This window comes from Lygodium microphyllum, chromosome 1, assembly GCF_053477565.2.
Source record: "Lygodium microphyllum isolate KBCC chromosome 1, Lygodium_microphyllum_v1.1.10, whole genome shotgun sequence".
Taxonomy (NCBI): domain Eukaryota; kingdom Viridiplantae; phylum Streptophyta; class Polypodiopsida; order Schizaeales; family Lygodiaceae; genus Lygodium; species Lygodium microphyllum.
In genome coordinates this window covers 140,352,774-140,373,146 of record NC_141135.1, presented here as the reverse complement: position 1 = coordinate 140,373,146, position 20,373 = coordinate 140,352,774, and the positions used below count along the sequence as shown (strand labels likewise).

The window sequence follows — 20,373 nt, the reverse complement described above, 5'->3', positions numbered from 1 at the left end:
CATCAAGGTCGGCTAGGGTAGTCTTCTGGGTATCCATCTCAACCCTTACCGCTTCTGTTCTATTCCCCAAGCAGATGAGATTGTTACCCCAATCTTCAATAACTTGAGCGTTCCTCATCTAGGGTCGACCTAGCAGTATGTCGTAGTCCACTCCCCTCATGACAATGAAGTTCATGGAAAACTGCACCACTGCGACCTTCACTGGCCAGTTCTGTAGGACCCCGAATGGTTGGACCTTCATTCCATTGTCCAATGTGACATTGAACCTAGCCGTTTCCACGGGTGGGTTTCCCCAGGCATATAGAATTGCGTGGCTCAAGACACTAACACCGACGCCTATGTCTACGATTCCTTTTCGTGTTACATCCCCCAAGGCTAAGATAGGTAAGACTGCATGCATCTCAGTGCCTTCCCAGAAAGCATTGACATGCAGTGACCTTGTAATTGAGTGTAGCGTTAGGCTTGGAATCTGCATGACTGCGTCCTGCTCTTGCAAGTCAGTGGCAATGTGTTCCTCTTTTCCCTCCACCCAGTGCTTTAATTCTTGCCATAAGGAAGGGTGCTGCCGAAGCAGATCTCCTAGGCTCAAGGTTACTAGGGTGGTTAGTAAAGTGGTGAGGAGGTTGCTGGATGGTTGCCTTCCTCCTTGGTCAGCACTCTTTGGCCATATGTCTTGGTTAGCTTGCTGACATGCTTTTTCCTGGTCTTGCCTCTGTGGCATCTCATGTGGTGTGGGTGCGTTCCTCGATTGAGGTCACGACGGTGAAACGGGTGTACTCACACTAGAGAAATCTTCAATTTGGTCTTCTAGTATAGACTCTACGTCCTTAAGGTGTTCCTGGGTGTCCTTGACCCACTCGTTGACTTTGGCTATAGCCTCGAGTTACCGTTTGGGGTGGGGGTATTCCCCTACCTTGGCACTCCCTAGTTTTGCTGTCTTAGGAGCTGAGGTCTCTACCTCTACATCAGTGACCCTATTTCCTGTTACTAGCGTTGTAGCTTCTTCAATCTTAAGGGTAATCTTTGCATCTTTTCTCTTTCTCCTTCTCCTCTGGCTTTTCTTTCCCAATGAGGTTGCATCCAGGTTACTTGGCCCAGGCAATGAGATGCCTACCTGCTTTGTTTGTGCTCGCGTCATGACATGTAGTGGGATGGGCGTATCCTCACTGCCAACCGGACGATGAGATTATCAGAGTACCTTGCCTCAGAGAATCTCTTAATAAAGAGGTCCTTAAGATGGACAAAGTTTGTGCGCTCAGCTGCATCTAGACTAGTGTACCAAATTCTCCGCTTATCACCTAAGCACAGACCGAAAGCCTGAGAGCATTGTGCAAGGTCCGTGAGACCGTTTGCTTCACAAACTTATTCAAATTGCTCCACAAAGCTACATGGGTCATTGCTAGGTTCATACTTGTCTAGCTGCTTTGCTACAATAGGGATTCTAGATTGCCCCTTGCGTGACACCTAATCCCGAGAGTAATATTGTGGCTAAGGCTATTGCGCTTTGCTCAGCGAACGTATTGTCGATGAGCCGCTTGGCTACGAATTCACTCAACGATAAGGCAACCTCTGCTGCTCGTTCTCTCTCTGCATTTGGCCCTGCTTTGGCTGCACCAGCCAAGGCTAGCACACACCGGGCCTTGTACATGTCTACATCTCGTTGCAGTTTCCTAGCCTTCTGCTCGTGGTTATAGACAATTATGCTCTCTAGCACATTTCTAATCTCCTTTCTTTCCTCTTCTAGTCTTGCTACCACTTCCTCTACTGGTCTACCTTGAACTACCATCCTAGTCAACAAGTCGTACTCATTGACTAACTCCTGTACTAAGGCTGGGAATTCTCCCAAGTCCAGTCGGTCCTCTCCTTATCCGCCTCGTGATCCTGACATTGCTCCCACTTCCAACTCCACAAAGTCGTTGATCGATTTGGGTAGCTCTGGCAGCATCCGATCCTCTATGTTGTTGCCTTCTGGATCTTCGTGTCCTCTTAAGGTCCTACTAATGGGGCTCTTATGCACCCAATTATGTTTTGGGATCTTCTCCTTGATATTATTATATCTCCTGATGAGTTTCTTGTTATTGGAAGTAGTTGTCAATCTTATTCACAAGTTATGCTTCGTGCTTTCTAGTGCTCAGTGTGAAAACAAGCTTTTTTTTTCTTGTAGTGCACCTTTGGTGATAAAATCAAAAGTGAGGTGCAGATAAAGGAAATGCTCAATGCAAACTCCACTCTTTCCCTCACGTTCGTAGCCTGATATGGCTCTAAGCGCAGGTTCTTGCTGATCTAAGGTCTTACTGAAAATTCATGATGCATTCTCTATTCTACTCCAGGGTTGGTTGGTTGGTTACCGAAAGTCAAGTCAAGTCCTAAATTTGGTCCGCTCAGTGTCTAGCTATTTGGGGTGAATCCTCGGTTATCCTCTTTGGTCTCTGGCTTCTAAGGGCTAAATTGGGATTCCAAGGGGGTCAGAGATGTGAACAAGGTGGCAAAGACTGTTAGGCAGGTTCCAAAACCCTCTATTTCAAGTTCTGGTGAAGTGGTTTGATTTTGAGACTCAGGCAGTGTGGTCCAATTCTGGGAATTGGACGGGTTGGTCCGATTGTGAAAATCAGACAATCCAATTTCTACTTTGGTCCGTTTTTCCTAATCGAATAGGGTGGGTCCGACTCCTGCGATAAGACGAGTGGTCCGATTGTGGCGCTAGGAAAAGTGGTCCAATCCTTGCAGTTGGTCCAATTTTGGGACTAGGACACATAGTGCGATTTTGACAATGGGTCCGATTCTAGCAGTCGGACGATCTGACTCCAGAAATCGGGTGGTCCGATTCTTGGACTCGAATGGGTTGGTCCGCCGACTGTGCAGACGATGGCCCACGGGTTACGCACGATGATTTAAGCTTAGTGCCTACTCCATGGAATCATCCAGTGCTAGGTGCAAAACACTACAAGGAAATGTCAGACATACCTGGAATCACTGTGGTGCTTGAATCGAACGGCACTCCAAGGATCTCCCTGCAGCTCTCTCTCTCTCTTCTTGGCTCTCAAGCTCACTCTCTCTCACAAAGAAAAATGTCAAATATGGTTTTTCCTAGTTCCCTGGGCCTCTTATTGCCTCATCCCAGCCTGCTGCAACCTCAGAAGCTAATCCCTCACGCTCTTCCAACCAGAAATTTGAATTTGTGCCCCTATTTTCTTGTTTCCAGCAGCAGCATAACTCTTTATGTTTTCCTTCTTTTTCCTATCCTAATCTTAACCTAATGCAACAAAAATCAAAAACAGAGATGGAGATGGATGGTCCTACTCTAATATTCAACAACAAATCAAAATACTTACTTGCTCCAAGGATTAAAACCTCCTAAATCTCCTAACTATCTCGAGCACCGGTTCAAGCTGCAAACCCTACTTCTATGCTCGATTCGATGCATGCGGCGCTCGAGGCTCAATTCCATCGGTCCCGGCAACAGAACCAAAATGAAGGGGAGCTACGGAGCTCTACCTTGAGACCTACGAACCGCTTATTGATCAAGCATTTCAAGCCGAGCGGCCATGGCTACCTCTCACATAGGCAACACGCAATGCCTACCTTACGAGTGTAGTGAGCTTACCTTGATGCTCAATCAAGTTTCCTCCTCTCTCTTGCACTCCGGTAGCTCCACGATCCTTGCGGCAAGCTCAAGCAACCTCAAGCCCTCTTCATGAAGCTCCATCCTCCATAGCCGCGCAAGAAAAGAGAAGAGAAGAGAAGAAGAGAAGATGAAGAGAGAAGATAGAGAGCTTCTTCTCCACGATCCCTCACTCTCACACACTCACTCCCTCACACTCCCTCAATCCCTCACTCAAGCACAAGCAAGAAGGCAAGGAACAAGAGTAGAAGAAGAAGAAGCTTTGGCCACACACAAGAATGAGCTTCTCATTCACTTTTCAACTTTATATACAAAACCCTAAATCCCTTTTGGGCGGTCATTCCCTTATCCCCTTTTTTACATGGCCGACCGTAACCTAGGCTATTTTTTATGAGAAATGCGGGATCTAGAGCATGGCAAAAACGGAAGCTATGGAGGATGGAAAAAGAAGTGTAGACTCATGATGGAAAGGACACTGTTTGTTATACAAGTGAATTAGGTTCCAAGATTGAGACTTGGACTCATAAACACAATCTTGTGTATGTGGACAATGACATTGACACTTTACTGAAATGAAAAGAGTACTATCATTGCATTAAGAAATGAAGCAAGTACAATGCTTTATAGGAAAGTAGGAAACTGCAGTAGGCACCATTGTGCATATGGGATAAGTTAGCATGCATATCCTTGACCCTGAGACTCCATACAAAGAGGCTGTTTGAGTGTGATTGCTGATTCTCAACACCCCTCCTCAATCACAACTAGAAAAGGCACATAGTGTGTAGAGGCTATAATGAGAACCACCTGCAAAGTGTGGGCATACCACAGACATGACAAAACACCAGAGGCTGTCGCAGAAAAAGCTAAGTGTGGGTACCATAAACATGGTGGACATCCAAAGGCTGTAACAGGGGCCTCACAAAGTGTATAGGGACTGTAATGCCAAGTTACATAAGGAGTTTACAAAGCTTATGGCAGGAAGCATTAGGGCAAGAAAAATACAAGGCTATTAAAACAGTCTATCAGAATTATGAGAGTAGAAGGACTGATGAGTCTTGTCCTTCCGATCCTGATGGTCTTCATCTTCATCTTCTTCTTCCTTTGCTCCATTTTCTTCTTCTTCTTTGACTGCGACTAGATAGGCCTTTTGGGATCTCTTTCTTGCGTGGCAGAACTTCTCGGTGTGTCCAGTCCTTTTGCAGAAGTCACAAAAGAGCTGATCCTTCTTGCCTTTGTACCTGTTGCCAACATATAATGCACGCTCATCTCTAGAGGTACTTGGTTCTTCTTTAGTTTTTAGCTTCTTTTCTTCTTCTAACAGTGATGCCTGGATATCAACAAGTTCAGGATTTGGCATGTTGATTAAAGTTGTTGATACATTATTATATTCAGGAGGCAAGCTCTTAAGTAGAACACCGATGCAAACATCTTCATCCATTTTAATGTTGATTCCTGCAAGTTGGGTTAGGAGTCCTTCCATGTAATTAAGATGTGTGGCAAGTGATGTGCTGGACTTCATTTCAAGCCTGAAGAATTCAATTAGGAGACCATACTTTGATGATTTAGATTGTGCACTGAACAGGGTGTCAAGTCTTTTCCATGTATCTTGTGAGGTCTCATAGTTATCCACATGGTGGATATAACTGTCGTCTAGCTCCAGTTTGATAATGGCCTGAGCTCTGTCATCATTCTTTTGCCAAGTAGTTGCAAGGTCCGCGTCCCGAGGTTTCTTCTCTTTGCCATTTGTGATGGCCCAGGGACCCTTTTTCATCAAGATGAGCTTGATGCGGGTTTGCCAGGTGTGAAACCCGACTCCTTTGAATCGAGCATTTGGAGAGTCTTTGCCCATGTTAGATTTACGGGAACAGTAGCAAATCAACTTCAAACTTATTAGATTTGAGCAACAGAAGAATTGGTTGAGAGACACAAGTGCTAAAAAACACTAACTGAGTGTCAATGAATACCAGATCTGCAAAAGCCTTTTACTATTTTAAAATCCAAGTGATCTTCCCCTTCTTGATTTGATGCTGATGCCTTCAGATCTGAGTGACAGTACTTTAATGAACTTCAGAGAGTATTGCTCAGTGATTAAAATCAATGTTGATAACTTCAGTGAGAGAAACAATGAAAAATGTCAAGATTTTGAAGCTTTGGCTATGGTGGAATTAGGGTTTCTGAGACAGGGGCCTGGTTTTTTGCTGATTGCAGGAGCTACAGTGGATCATTTTCAAAAATTTTTATATGCCTAGGAAGCTGATTTCATGGGCTACCAAAGCCCTATCATAATCGTCAAAATCGTGGACAGTATGCAGCACGCAGGGGGCGCGAACAGAATCAGCGCAGTCTGGGGCAGCGACGTCGAATTTGTGCAATGCCAGAGCTGTAGCTTGCCAATGTGGTTATTTGTTGTGCCAGGATGAAGCGCCTTGAGCAGAGGAACAACTCCCTAGAAGAAATCGTGGGCTAAAATGGCCTGGTTGAAGAGTTATGGAAGCTCCAGGTAAGGTAGGTCCTGTCTGGCTATGGCAGACACAGAGCAGAGATTGAGGATTTTCACAATGCTGAGCTCCAGATGGTCCAATGTCCTAGATTGATGTGATACAGGGAAGATTTGTGAGTTGGGGAATACTTTTCCAGAAGGAAGCTCCAAGAGATTTGACCTGTGGAGTGAGATATAAGCAGCTCAATCTAACAGGGTGCTGCTGGCTATGGCTGCCATGGAAGCTTCAGTGAGAGTAGAGTTGGGAGATGAAGTCATGAGCTGACATTGAGCTAGACTGAGGTTGAAAGGAATCAAGAGAGGCTAGACAAGCAATGCCATGCCCAACTGGGCTCTGATACCATGTGAGAAATGCGGGATCTAGAGCATGGCAAAAACGGAAGCTATGGAGGATGGAAAAAGAAGTGTAGACTCATGATGGAAAGGACACTGTTTGTTACACAAGTGAATTAGGTTCCAAGATTGAGACTTGGACTCATAAACACAATCTTGTGTATGTGGACAATGACATTGACACTTTACTGAAATGAAAAGAGTACTATCATTGCATTAAGAAATGAAGCAAGTACAATGCTTTATAGGAAAGTAGGAAACTGCAGTAGGCACCATTGTGCATATGGGATAAGTTAGCCTGCATATCCTTGACCCTGAGACTCCATACAAAGAGGCTGTTTGAGTGTGATTGCTGATTCTCAACATTTTTCCCATTGTCCTTTTATCTTCCTAGCTTCCTTTCCACTGCTCGTCTACATTTACAAATTGCACAGGTGAGAGCCCGATGCTCTTTAAATTAAATCATGATGCACTTGCACTCTTTTACAAAAGTATTGACTTGCACTTTTTCTTGTGCGCCTTTTTCCTTTATTTAGGATTTGTCTGCACTTCTTGTGTTTCTAGATTTTTCTTGGCGTGCCTTCGTCCTCCATTTCACTTTGCCTTGGCCTTTGTCTTCTGCTTTAGCTTTTCCAGATTTTCCACCTTGTTCGTCTGACGGTTAATAGGGCCAATATGTTCATGCATGGATACTTTATGCATGTTTTGGCACCAATCAAAAAGTGATACGAATGTTGGGATAACTCAATCCAACAAGAGACTTCTATAGTTCATGAAGCTAGCTTTGTGAGTATGATGATTGCATGTCTAGGCATATCTGCCCTAATGGAGGGCTAGTCAATATTGTTACAACTTCTCCTTCCTCTAAATGATAACACTTAATGAAACTCTCACAATGTCACATGTGGCAAACCATGAGCATTGCAGATGTATGCAATATCATGCCTTGCAAGAGTCATATGAATTATGGACGACAACGATATCATGGGATTGGTCAAAATGTAGTTGGAAGCATTTGCCAAATAATTTTGTCAAGTATCAAGCCTTATATGATGCTTCTATTGGACACATGAAGAGCCTAAGTGGAGTTACTATTGCAAAGAGGGTATGCTTATGATGTCTGCAATTGATGATGGTTTGGAAAGTAGTGAGAAGTATATCTTTTGGTATTAGTATGGTATATTAGAGGAGACAAGAGATCTTAATGTTCCATGCACCTTGTACCAAGTTTCTAAAATGTTCAAAGTTGTAATTCAAAGTTCTAGGGTTGGGTTTTGAAGATATACATAAGGTTTTAATAGGTTTGATTTATGGGAAAATATAATTTTGCTAATTGTGTGTGGGATGACTCCTATGAACTCATGTGTGCACTAAACTATGGATTTGATACATTGTTAGGTCATGTATGCTTTGGGGATTGATCATTGTTATAAACAATCACTGCTAAAAGTATGTGAAAAGCTCGTATACAATGGCATAATACCAATACCAAGGTTGAGATGAAAGAAACACACATTCCATGATATATTCATGAAATATATGTCATGATATATATATTTGCCTTGAAAAGATACAAGAAGGAAGCCTCCACTCAGTCAAGTTTCGAATCCATGAAAAAGGACCATGGCATTAAACTAGAATTGAGCATTTTAGCTACAATATTGACCTTCTTGGTTGTGGAGGGTACATTATTGAGTGTGGGCATTTTCATTTTATGACTTGTAGTCTCCTTGTAGAAGATATGGCAACATAAGAATACTAAAGCTATACTTTGATGAGATTCTTTGGTTGGATCCCAATTTTGCAACCCTCCCTATGGCCATCCACTATGCCTTCGTTAGCCCATTGTTCAAGGCATGGTAGAACTATAACTAGGCATGCCTATGTTAGAGACTTAGGTGAATATTAGTGGTCTTACATGGTGCATATGGCCATCCAAGTTGAGCTTATCAAGTAGCTTGATACCAAGCTTGCTAAGGGAGAGAAGAAGCTCGAAGAGAGATATGTAGAAATGGAAAGCATGCAACACATCCTCTTGTTTTTCTTTCAAGATAAGATGATGTCTATTGCCAAATTATTGCTGCTGTCAAGCCAAAACAAAATCCATAAGGATAATGCTCTCATGTGTGAGTACATTCATGCATCATTTGGCTCTCGATGGGTATAAAGTGGCCAATCAACCTCTAGAGTAAAAGTAAGAGTCAAGGAGGTCTTATGTAAACCCTTTTACATCATGATTCCAAATTTGGGTGGAAATGTTCAATTTCTCCTATCAACCAAAGGACCACTTCAATATGCTGGAGGCATGGGTTGATATGATGATGTGGCAACAAAGGGGTGAAATTGGATGCTAGATTCCAAGAACTCTATGTACATTTCGATATGGTTTGTTTTAGATCATTCGGACATAATTTAGTGGACCATTTCTATAGGTAGAGAGATTGGTTAGAGAATATCCAATCACTAGTCTCATTGTCAAGGCTACTTTTGCTAAATCACAAATATTTTTGGGGAGGTACTGCATGTGCTACGATTCCTACCATTTAGTTTAGTACTTCCACCTAACGTATGCCTTGATTTTTTCCATTAGTAGTTGAGGTTCATGGCAACATCTTATCAATGCATTTCATTCATGTACTCCAATAATCCTTCTTTCATGTAACAAGCAATGGTTGCCATTACTAAAGGAGTTTTAGGAGTCCCCAAAAAGACTTTGAGGTTTGTCTTTTTGTAATATTTGACATTCACTACCATCTACTTTTTTGCATATTTCACTCACACTATTGTAGAGAAAAAGGTTTGAGTGAGGAATGCAAACCAATATTCAACAATGAAGAAGACCTAATTCACACACACACACACACACACACACACACACACTCTCTCTCTCTCTCTCTCTCTCTCTCTCTCTCTCTCTCTCTCTCTCCACTTGATATTTTCTACTATTCATTTTGAAGGATGTTCATATTTATTACTTTATCAAGTGGCAAGTCTAGGTGTTCCAAGTATTTCATTAACTTTTATATTAAAATGCTATTCTATTTTGCCTTCTCATGCCTCATTGTTCATGCATGACTTCTTACATCATTATCTTCTTTCACTTTAAGTTTACATCTATATCTACACTACTACATTATTTTGGTTGTAGGTTTTGGTGGTCCCGAACCTCCAAAGGGCTTCCTAAACCTACCCCCTTTCCCAAACCGCCCCTTTTTAATTAAAACCCCCCTCTCTCATGTGTAATCTCTCCCTCCCTCTCCCTCTCCCTCCTTTCCCTCTTTAATTAAGGTCCCCCCTCTCTTGTAGGTGTATGCTCTCTCTCTCTCTCTCTCTCTCTCTCTCTCTCTCTCTCTCTCTCTCTCTCTCTCTTTGTGTTAGATTAATCTATATCTATAATACTATATTATTATGGTTATAGGTTTGGGAAGCCCCGAATCTTTGATGGCTTCTCAAATCTACCCCCTTCCCAAACCTTTCCTTTTTAATTAAACCCCCTCTCTCTCATGTGTAATCTCTCCCTCTCTCTTCCCCCTCCCCTTTTTAATTAAAGCCATGCTCTCTCTCTCTCTCTCTCTCTCTCTCTTTTGAATTAAACTAAACTTTTCACAAATGTCTATTTTTGATCCCCCTTTCAAAATCAAAAGTTTCTCTCTCTTTCTCTTTTAGTTAGATTAAACTGCTTAATTTAAACTCCCCTCTATTTTAAAATATTTTCTCCTCTTTTAATTAAATATTTTAAAATTTTGTTAATTTTTTTCATTTAATTAAATATTTTGAAATTCTTTTTAATGAGAGAGAAAAGATAAAATTATAAAGTGAGAGAGTGTAAAGAAAAGAGGAGAGGGAGAGAGAAGGAAAAGAGAGGAGAGAGGGGAGGGAGAAAAAAGGAGAGAGAGAGAGAAAGAGAGAAGAAAAGTGGAGAGAGAGAGAGAGGGAGAAAAAGAGGAAAGAGAAAAGTTTGTTTTAAATTTAAAACTTTTTTGAGAGAGGGGAGAAGGTAGAGAGAGAAGAAGAAGAAGAAGAAGAGAGGGAAAAATAGAGAGAATTATAGAGAGAGGAAAGATAACATTTAAAAGAGAGAGAAAATAAAAAAGAGAAAAGAGGAGAGAGAGAAGGAAAAGAGAGGAAAGAGAGGGAGAAGAAAAGGGGGGAGAGGAAAAAAGTGGAGGGAGAAGAAAAGGAGAGAGAGAATATGATCAGAGTGAGAAAATAAAATTTACATACTTTGAGAGAAAGGGAGGGAAGGGAGAGAGAAGAGAAAAAGGGGGGAATAGAGAGAGAGAGAGAATTATAGAGAGAGAAAAGATAAAATTTAAAATAGGAGAGAGAGCAGAGAAGAAAAGAAAGAGAGAGAGAAAGAAGAAGAAGAGAGAGAAAATATAAAATTTAAAAGATAGAGAAAAAAAGAAAAAAAAAATATATATATATATAGAGAGAGAGAGAGAGAGAGAGGAAGAGAGAGGAAGAAGAAGAAGAAGAAGAAGAAAAAAGGATAAAAGAGGAGAGGGAGAGAGAAGAAAAAGAGAGGAGGGAGGGGGAGAAGAAAAGGAGAGAGAGAGAGAAGAAAAGCAGGGAGAGAAGGGGGAGAGAAGAAAATGAGAGAGAGAGAAGAAAAGCAGAGAGAGAAAGAGTAAGGAGATGAGAGAAAATAAACTAAAAGAAAAGGTAGAGAGAAAGAAAAAAGTTTAGACATAGGGAATTGGAGAGAGAGAGAGAGAGAGAGAGAGAGAGAGAGAGAGAGAGAGAGAGAGAGAGAATAAAAAATAAAAATAGAGAGGGAAAAGGGGGGAGAGAGAAAAAAAAGATTGTTGAGCTATCACATGGTAGCTTCGCTTGCCGCTTCGTGGAAGCAGCCTAACATTCCGTGCGTACATGGAACACTAGTAGTATTCAAGGAACATAACGCATGTTTACATAATGCTTTATCACTCTTTATTTCTATATCTCTCACCCTAGGGCATGAGTAGGGTTTGACACCGTTTTGGCTACCTATTGCTAATGTGGTAATAGGTCCCTTTGCTTTTAGAATGGAAGAGACAAAATATTGAAATAGGGCTTGACGAACCATATTGGCATGCACAATCAGGTAGATGATGGGCAAGCTTTGGTAGCCGTAAATCTTGTGCCACATCCTTGTTATTCTCTTGTTGCTAGACTAACAAAGAAATCTCTAGGATGTGCTCATAACTTCAAGTAGTAGCTAGCAGGTCCAACATAGTTCACGCATATACATGTCCTATAATTTTGATTGTGTTCAACATGTAGCTTTTGAAAAGGGACCAAAATGGATCGGTACACATGCTCCTCGAGCTCTTTATAAGCACGAGAGGACCATACCAAACCTTTGGTTGTAAAGAAGGAAGCAATTTCGCATGAGGATGGGGGGCAGGGGGTAATTGAGGGTGATTACACATAGGGCTAAATCCGGTGCCCGCCCGTAAAACAGTTTGTGGAGTTGTTTAGACACTAAAACAACTCCTTTATAACACCAAAAGTGCCATGTCCTAGCGGTTACTAAAGGTCAACCTCATCCCCATTGGTGGGGGACTCAAATCTTGTTAGGTGCATGTGAACCTTTTTAGATAAAGGTCTTGTCGTCTAGTTAGTAGGCGCGGAAAAAGTTTTGGGCAGGGGATGTCCGCCAACCAAAAAAAGTGAAGCAAATCAAATCGCTCCACATCAACCAATGGACACTTCAATTTTTTTCAAAACTGAGCATGGATGCTTGTGTGTAACCGACCTGAGACTAGAGTTTTCTTTAAATTATTCGAGCGACCTAAACAATAATATGAAAGGTTTGGGACCTTTTGCATGTGGAGATATATGTCGTCCAATGCAAGGGGTAGCGTGAGGGTAGGGAAGGACTCAGGAGGATACACCCTGCGAGAGAGGGGGAAGGCCCCCCCCCCCCGCCCCGGCCCAAAAGAGGGGCAAAACGGAGAGAGTTGGGGGGATATATATTATACACACACATTCTTGTTGCGCCCAATAAGCGAGCGTCTTGTTTTCAGAATAAAAATCTCCTCTAATTAATATCAAAATAATTTAGAGAGAAATTTTTTGGTGGGAATCCGGCAGATAAATACTCCTGTTGCGTGTTCCGTGGCGCGTCTTTAGTGCTCTCCATAATCTGGTCAAACATCATTATCCATCTTCTCTCTCTGTGTGTTCTCTGGATGACGACGTATGTGAAGGCAGTAAAGCCTTCTACCGTCAGCTTTGTATGATCTCCAGTGTCCATTGTCTGGCGTTTTGCGAGCGATCCGTCTCTCAGAGAGTTTGTCCTCATCCATTAGGGTTTCCTCGACATTGTTGACAGCAACGCAGATTTCGTCTGTACTCTCTCTCTGTCTGTCTCTCTCTCTCTCTCTGTCCGGTGAACATTCTACAGCGTTTCTTTTCCGCCATTCTTGTGTTCAGAGACGTCGCCTGGCAGCCTGCACGCATGCTTGGGCTTTTCGGTGCTTCAAAAATCCTTTTGTTTTCCGGTGCGTCCACCAGCCTGTTGTTTCTGCGCATACATTTGTGAACGCTCGTTTCTGTTCCTAGCAACGCACGTAATACTTCAGTTTCCTATTACCCGCTTCTTTTCCCAGCAACGCAGGAGCTACAATAACAGCATTTAAGGTTATCCGAAATGCGTCATTTTGCAGGTACCTAGACTGGGAGAGCTTGTCTTGTTTCGCCATTACCTTTATCTGGACGGATTTGCCTTCCTGCGCCCTACATTTGCCTGAATGGAAACAGCGTGCCGCGTCGGATGGCCTTACCTGTGGATGGATTCGGAAATTGAAGCCGAAGAAAGGCCTGAAGTTTTCAATGATCTCAAGGATCTCAATGAGAAAACCGACGAAGCTTCGTCGCTTGACAAAGGCTTCTTTGAGCACGGGTATTTTACAAGCATGTGCTCGAGAAAATAATTGCAAATGCCTATCATGTCCTCTGCACACTTGCTCTAAGAGACGCTTCTTACTTTCTTTGTTTATCTTGCAGCTGTGCGCACTACAAAAGGAGGTGCAAAGTTCGGGCACCCTGTTGTAATGAGATTTTTGACTGTCGCCATTGCCACAACGAGTCGAAGGTGAGGAAATTCACACCATCACACTGACTTCATATAACGGCCTTGTCTTGATTCAGACCTTGAAAAACATAAAAAAGGGGCAAACAGGGCTAAACCTGATTTCTGCGTTGATGGAAGCGATCCTCAACAGAGTTAAAGTACATGCTTAATGCCTCACACTAGAGGCAGGCCTTGAACGTGATACTCTATACAACGTCAACAGATACCAACTAATTCTTTTATTGCTACTCGTTTTTCTCATATTACAATTGGTTATATATTTGTCTCATTGTTAGGCAGCGGAAGTGGACCCTTCCAAACGTCATGAACTTCCCCGATTCAAAATAGAAAAGGTCCACACAACAAAAAATTCAGCATCACTTAGGCATGGTCGTTTACTCTTGGCATCAGCTATCGAACACTTCATTGTCTGACATTTTTCTTTCTTTTGGGGGGGGGGGGGTTTCTTAGCCAGGTCATTTGTTGCTTATGCGAGACAGAGCAGAAGGTGATTCTTTTCGTAGTACATCTTTTGAAATGCTAATTTAGGAATCTCTAACGATACATCATGCTTCACACATTTTGATGTTCAATTGCCTCTTGTTTACATGATTGATTGGGATATTGTGGTTTTTAGGTTCAGCAAAATTGTGAGAATTGTGGAGTGTGCATGGGCCGATACTTCTGCGGACGATGTAATTTCTTTGATGACGATGTACAAACTAGTAACTTGTTCTCGGTTTCAGCAACACGATACCTACTTTTTGTTAACCTATATAATAGTTTTTTGCAAATTCAGTTGAAAGACACAACTTCAAATCTCTGCTGCTCAATTTGTATGCAGATAACAAAGCAACAATTTCATTGTGATGCTTGTGGCATATGCAGGCAAGATTTTGTTAGTGTAGCTCCCATTGTAATTGCCTCTTTAAGGGTTGGAAGTTTAGTCAGATCAAAAGTTACATTTGTCAATTGCCTTTAATAGGGTTGGTGGGAGCAACAACTTTTTCCATTGCGAACGATGTGGTACTTTCTCTACCTTTTTGTAAGTTTATCGTGCGAGTTTTTTGTTGGTGCGGTATGCATGAAACCTTTTTGTCCAATAATTTGAAGGACAAAGTAGACGCTAAGGGTGGTGTGAATGAAGTTTGTTTGAATAAATAGAGCACTATGAAGATCAGTGAAGGTTTTTTGGAGCATTAAGCTGGAATGAGTTCAATAGTAGAAAGGGTTGCACACTGTGGGCCTGTGTTTCTCCAACATGTGAAAACCTTTCAAGGTTCCAATTGTATGGCCTCTTTGTAACCGAAGAGAAGTGTTGATACATCCTTCAAGTTCTTCTAAAAATGTTAGGTTTATCTCTCCATAGGGTTTGATGGATAGGAATTTGGAACTCCATGTGTTGGTATCTTGCTTGTAATAGTGAAAGGACATTTGTTTTGGCTTCACAACTTGCTTAGATACAAGTTATCAACCAACACTTACTCAGCTCTATAAACCCGTGGTATTGGGTGTGTCCAAGCTTGCCTTGAGGCAATTAACTTTCCAAAGACCTCAATTGCTTTTTTGGGATCTTGAAGTATATCCATTGAAGGCATGCCATCAAGGTGAAGTTTCACTTTGGAGAAGCTTATATTTGAACATTGGCCAACCATCAAGTAAAACACTAACAAGTATGTGATGCACGGATCACCAAAGTTTGAAATGATTCGACGATACATCTTGTTAGTCTATCATCACTACCGAAGGATCAGCACTCTTAAACCGATTCTCTTTACAATGATGGACAAGTTTCTCAGATTTGTGCGCCCATTCCTTGTAAACTACAGCATGATGCCACCATCATTCCTAAACTTGCTAACAGATATTACCGTTGATTCTGTATTGGGATGCCAGGTTTCTAAGGCATGTTTGAAAGGCCTATCGTCAATGCATTTCCACAAAATGTCAGTGGCTTATCATGATGTGTCATTTTTGCAATGAACAACAGAATCTGGGCAGGGCCTATGGCTTATGACTGCATTACCACAATCAGCAGCAAGGCTCTTAACTTTCATCTAGATTTGCCAACTAGTGCACGTCTTATTTGTTGTGTCCTGGTGTAGCAGCAACTTGTCATGTGATTCACTGACAGCTGCCGCCATCAGCTAACGGTGTGCTGCTTGCTGTCCATTAGTCAGCGACTCAGCTGATACAGGGCAGTTGGCATCGGCTCACCTGAGTGCTGTAAAAGTCTACTTTCATTTCCTCTTCTCATCGTGGAGATATCAGACTCCAGACTTGTGCACAATTTTAAAATCTGTCCTTTGGACTCATAGGCACGTCCAGGCCTTGGCGTGGTTTGCTGTAATTGTACATAAATCCAGAACTCATTTCTGCACACTTTTGACTTTGGCTAGTCTTATGTAACATATCTTGAAAGCAAGTGCTTCGATACGATCCTATCTAAGTTGTTCTGAACTTGAAATTGTTTTAGGCTGCTGTTACACAGTGAAGCTGAAAAACGAACATTTGTGTGTTGAGAACTCAATGCAGCACAGGTATAACTCAGTTTTCCTGCTTTGCTCTAGAACAGTAACCACTGATTGTATAATCTATAAAAAGGTCTTGCGTTTTGAACAACAGTACTTATTCGACTCACTGAGAGATATAACAGTTCTTAATTGTGGCCATACTATGCATCTGGAATGCCTAAACGAGATGCGTTCTCACACTCAGTAAGTTAATTTGTGTCTTTCTAAAATTTCTGGTAGTTTCTGTTGAAAGATATTTACTTAACAGGTTCCAATCGTATGCAGGTATACATGTCCAATGTGCTCAAAATCGGTATGTGATATGTCCGAGATCTGGGAGGAGCTTGATCGTGAGGTTTGGAGATATTTCAGGCTTTGACAAATCTTTTGGGGTGTTTTCATGATCAAGTTTTAGAAGCTAAACTTTCCCCTCTGCAGATTGCTGCTACTCCAATGCCGGAAGAGTACCAGAATAAACTGGTAATTGTGGATGTCTATTATGTGGCTTCATGCTGACGACAACATTCTAGACTCTGCTGATACTGTTTCTATTGTTCAGGTGTGGATACTTTGCAACGACTGTGGTGCAAATAGCGAGGTGTTGTTTCACATAATTGCTCAAAAGTGCCGCAATTGCAAGTCCTATAATACGCGGCAAACTAAGGGTCGGGGGGCTGCGAGCAGCACGTCAGGGGAATGACGCAGAGGAGGATGACTTTCGTTCTATTTCATGGGTTGTTGATTTGTATTAGGGAGATGCCTGTGATCGCCAGATTAAGTGTGTAGTGATTTGCGCACTGATGTGAGGTAGCCCAACTTTGGGTTTGCAGTAAAGACCGACGGTGATCAGGTAGAAAAAGGTCTTCCGTGTGTAAGCTAGCGATTCTTTTTTGTTCACTCAGTGAATTCAAAGCCATTATGCACATTTTTTGAACTGTTGTCATTGTGGCGTGCGCTGGTTTTCCTGGGGTTGTGTATGTAAACCAGGCTTCCAGACTGCCAATGTAAGATTCGATTCAAAGTTCGTGTGAATTGGATGTTAGCTGTTGAATCATAGTTGCCTTATGTGCTCTGCTATATATGCTGCTGCGAGTAAAAGCCAAATTTGGAGCTTGGCCACGGATACACCGTCTATTTGCACGGTATCTCTATCCTCTTTTCTCACGGTAACTCTATCCACCGAAGCATGCAGGCTTCAATAAACTGTTTGCCGGCAGGGAGGTTCTGTGTCGTTTCATGTCTCAGTCTCAGTCTCAGTCGAGAGAGAAAAGACGACGTTCCTTACCGCATAAGCATTCGACAGCCGTAGCACACTTTGAACTAGCGCACTCTCCCTCACACGAACCAAGACACAAATAAAAGCCCGACATCGTCCGATTACTCACCAGCGGATATTGATAATTGACGAGTCAGTGACTACCAACCAAAAGAAGTCTGAAGGCGGTTTTAAACCAACTACTCTGCGTGAAAAGACAAATGTAAGGATGTAAAGCAAAGGGCGATGGTTGCAAATTGCAATTATCAGGGTCGTGTAAAAACAAACTCTTCATGGTGCACAGAGAGGCAGATTCAACAGTTATACAACCTATAATACTGTACTTCTCTGATCGTGATGAACTGGACGCTTTACGTAAGGACTCAGCAGAAACTTGAAAGAATTTGATGGTCATTAGTTCCCCTTCGGAATCTTGAACGTAGCAGACCATTGTCTTTATGAAGAAGCCATCTTAAATAGAAAGCTATTGCAGCGCCCTTTCGCAGGGAGCAGAAGATGTAGCATTGAGAGAGAGAGAGAGAGAGAGAGAGAAATATGCGACGCTCTTACCACGTAGGCATTCGACAGTTCACGATCGTCTAAATTAGGCCGAAATTTTGAAGGTTGCTAACCACCCTTTTAGGTTCAAGATATATTACCCTTCAAAAGAATTATAGTAAGTTCAAAAAATTAGGTCTTCGGGTCGATTTTGAAGAAATTGTCCTCAATGGCGTCAGCCATGATGGAACATTAGATGTTGTATTGGGGTTCAAATAGTATGTTTCGTGTGGTAGGAGGGTTTATGGGAGGTTAATATAAGGAACATAATTCATGCTTTGAAATTTTTGGCAACACATACATATATATATCCATGTGTATGTGTGTACATATGTGTATATGCATGAATAACCCTCTAGTCTTTTGGAATGATGGATTGCTTTCGGGGTCATCTATTGGAATTGACTTGACCACATTCAATATTGCGGATGTGTTTGTTTTTAACATGCTACATAATCCATTGATCCATAAGTACATGGCTATAGAACATCCACATCCAAGGATAGGGCTTTGTATCCTTAACATGCAATCTATCGAAAGAATTATAGAGCTCCATCGTGAAAGCTTTGCATTTGACCCATACCTAATTTGATCAAGAGAATAAAAGATGTTATATCTTGCTAGAAAATGTGTATATATACATATGTATTTATTAAGTGTGCTGATTTGTGTGCTCATAAATGTGTATGTTTTTAATATGTGCATGCCTATGTGTGTAGCCTCGTAAATGTGTATCCTCTCTCCTACCATTCTTATCCTCTCCTTTCTTTTTTGTCCCTTCACGCCTCTCATTTTTCACCTTGTGTGTGCATATGTATGCATGTGCATATATGTGTTTGTACATGTGTATATATTACATGTATATATTAGTGTGGATGTGTATCTATATATGTGTGTGTGCATGCATATAAGTGTTTATCCATTTGCTCTCCTTTGCTCCTCTCTCTCTCTCTCTCTCACTCTCCCTCCATTTTTTTCTCTTATCCATAATCTCTTTTTATTTTTTCTTACTTATGTTTTTGTGTATATGTGCATGTACGCATATATACATACATGCACGTGCATGTATGTGTGTGTGTATAACATGTATATATTTTTTTACATGTCTTGTTTTTTCTACGCTCTATGCATGTGCGCATATATATGCGTGTGTTTTTAATATATATATACTTATTTATGCAATCTCATAAATGTGTGTCATCTCTCTTTCTCTCTTATCATTTTTATTCTCTTCTTTGTTTACATTCCTTTTGTCTTTTATTTTTGTTTACCTCATGTGTTACATGTGTATGCATGTCTATATATATATATGTGTGTGTGTGTGTGTGTGTGTGTACAAACTTCTTCTCCTTGTACCACATAGGCTTGAGAGTGTTGTGGTAGATTTAAAAATCCCAAGGGAAGATAAAGTTGTGAATAGTATATAGAAAGTTAAACGATACATAAACATATTGAAATGGCTAAAATAGATGTATCCCCTTTAGCTGGTTGTAAAGCCAAGAAAAAAGGCGGAGCAAAAGCAAGAGTTTCTGTTCTTTTTTAAAAGAGTTCGTTCACTCCTCTTTAGTTTTAGTTTTGGCCGGTCTCAAAATTTGGAGTTGCCGTGACTGAACGGAGATGCAGACGAAGGTTTATCTCATACTTGGGAATTCTCCTTCGTTTCGTGCGCCTGTGGTGTGAAGCGTACCGATTCTTTGTGCGATCATCGATGTGACAGTGTGGGGCCCCGCCGGGTCCCGTTACCCGTAACTTCCTTTCGACAGGGTTTCGTGCTGGTAGCGAAACGCCAGCGAGATGGTTGGGCTCGGTCCCATCCACATCAACATGACGTGGAAGCAAAGAGTGGGCGCGTACGCCAATTTCACGCTTGGGACTCGGAGGGCGGCGAACTGTCTCGGGCAGTGAGGAAGTGGCAGCTGTTTCCATGAATGTGAAACGCAATACTTCACGTGGTGCCGTTGAGAATGAAAGAGGACAAACATACGCACAGAGAGAGAGAGTGTGCTCTTGATGTACTGTACTGCCTCCGCAGGTCTAGAATGCGGACATCAGAAAACTGTTCCGGATATCTTTGGTTTCTAATATCCTATAGATCTATTATGCTTTATCCATATCGCGTTTTTTCTCTCTTCATTTTCCTTTCTCTCTCTTTCCCGTCTCTCAAAATTCCCTATATCTAATTTTCTCCTTCTCTCTTTCTTTGCTTTATTTAGTTTATTTTTTTTCTCCCTTCGTTCTCTCTTTCTTTCTTTTTTTTCTCTCCTAGCTTTTATTCTCTCTCTCTCTCCTTTTATTCTCCCCCCTTTCTCTTCTCTTTTTCTTCTCTCCCTCTCATATTTTTTCTTTTTTTTCTTCTCTTTCTCTCTTTATTCTTTTTTTAAACTTTTTCTTTTCTCTCTCTCTCTCTCTCTCTCTCTCTCTCCTTTTCTTCTCTTTGTACTTTTCTTCTCTCTCTCTCTCTCCTATCTTTTCCTTATCTCTTTCTCTTCTATTTTTTATTCTCTCTTCTTTTAAATTTTATCTTTTCTCTCT

General features: G+C 41.6%; 1 protein-coding gene across 4 annotated transcripts; it reads left to right on the top strand.

Annotated features, from left to right (window-relative positions):
* The first annotated feature begins 12,582 nt into the window (after nt 1-12,582).
* On the top strand, nt 12,583-17,105 carry LOC148041745 (E3 ubiquitin-protein ligase RZFP34-like). 4 transcript variants are annotated; one of them, XM_087681972.1, is made up of 12 exons: nt 12,585-12,943; nt 13,109-13,344; nt 13,449-13,536; nt 13,812-13,868; nt 13,991-14,023; nt 14,153-14,230; nt 14,315-14,403; nt 14,501-14,541; nt 15,992-16,232; nt 16,314-16,383; nt 16,467-16,508; nt 16,588-17,105. In XM_087681972.1, exons 2-12 carry the CDS (start codon nt 13,193-13,195, stop codon nt 16,726-16,728), a joined length of 1,032 nt encoding a protein of 343 aa, XP_087538098.1. In that variant the 5' UTR covers nt 12,585-12,943; nt 13,109-13,192; the 3' UTR covers nt 16,729-17,105. The 4 variants fall into 4 exon arrangements, with proteins under 4 accessions (XP_087538089.1, XP_087538081.1, XP_087538098.1 ...); XM_087681982.1 differs by having other exon boundaries at nt 12,588-12,943; nt 14,360-14,403; XM_087681963.1 differs by having other exon boundaries at nt 12,583-13,012; nt 14,153-14,403.
* The last annotated feature ends 3,268 nt before the right edge of the window (nt 17,106-20,373 follow it).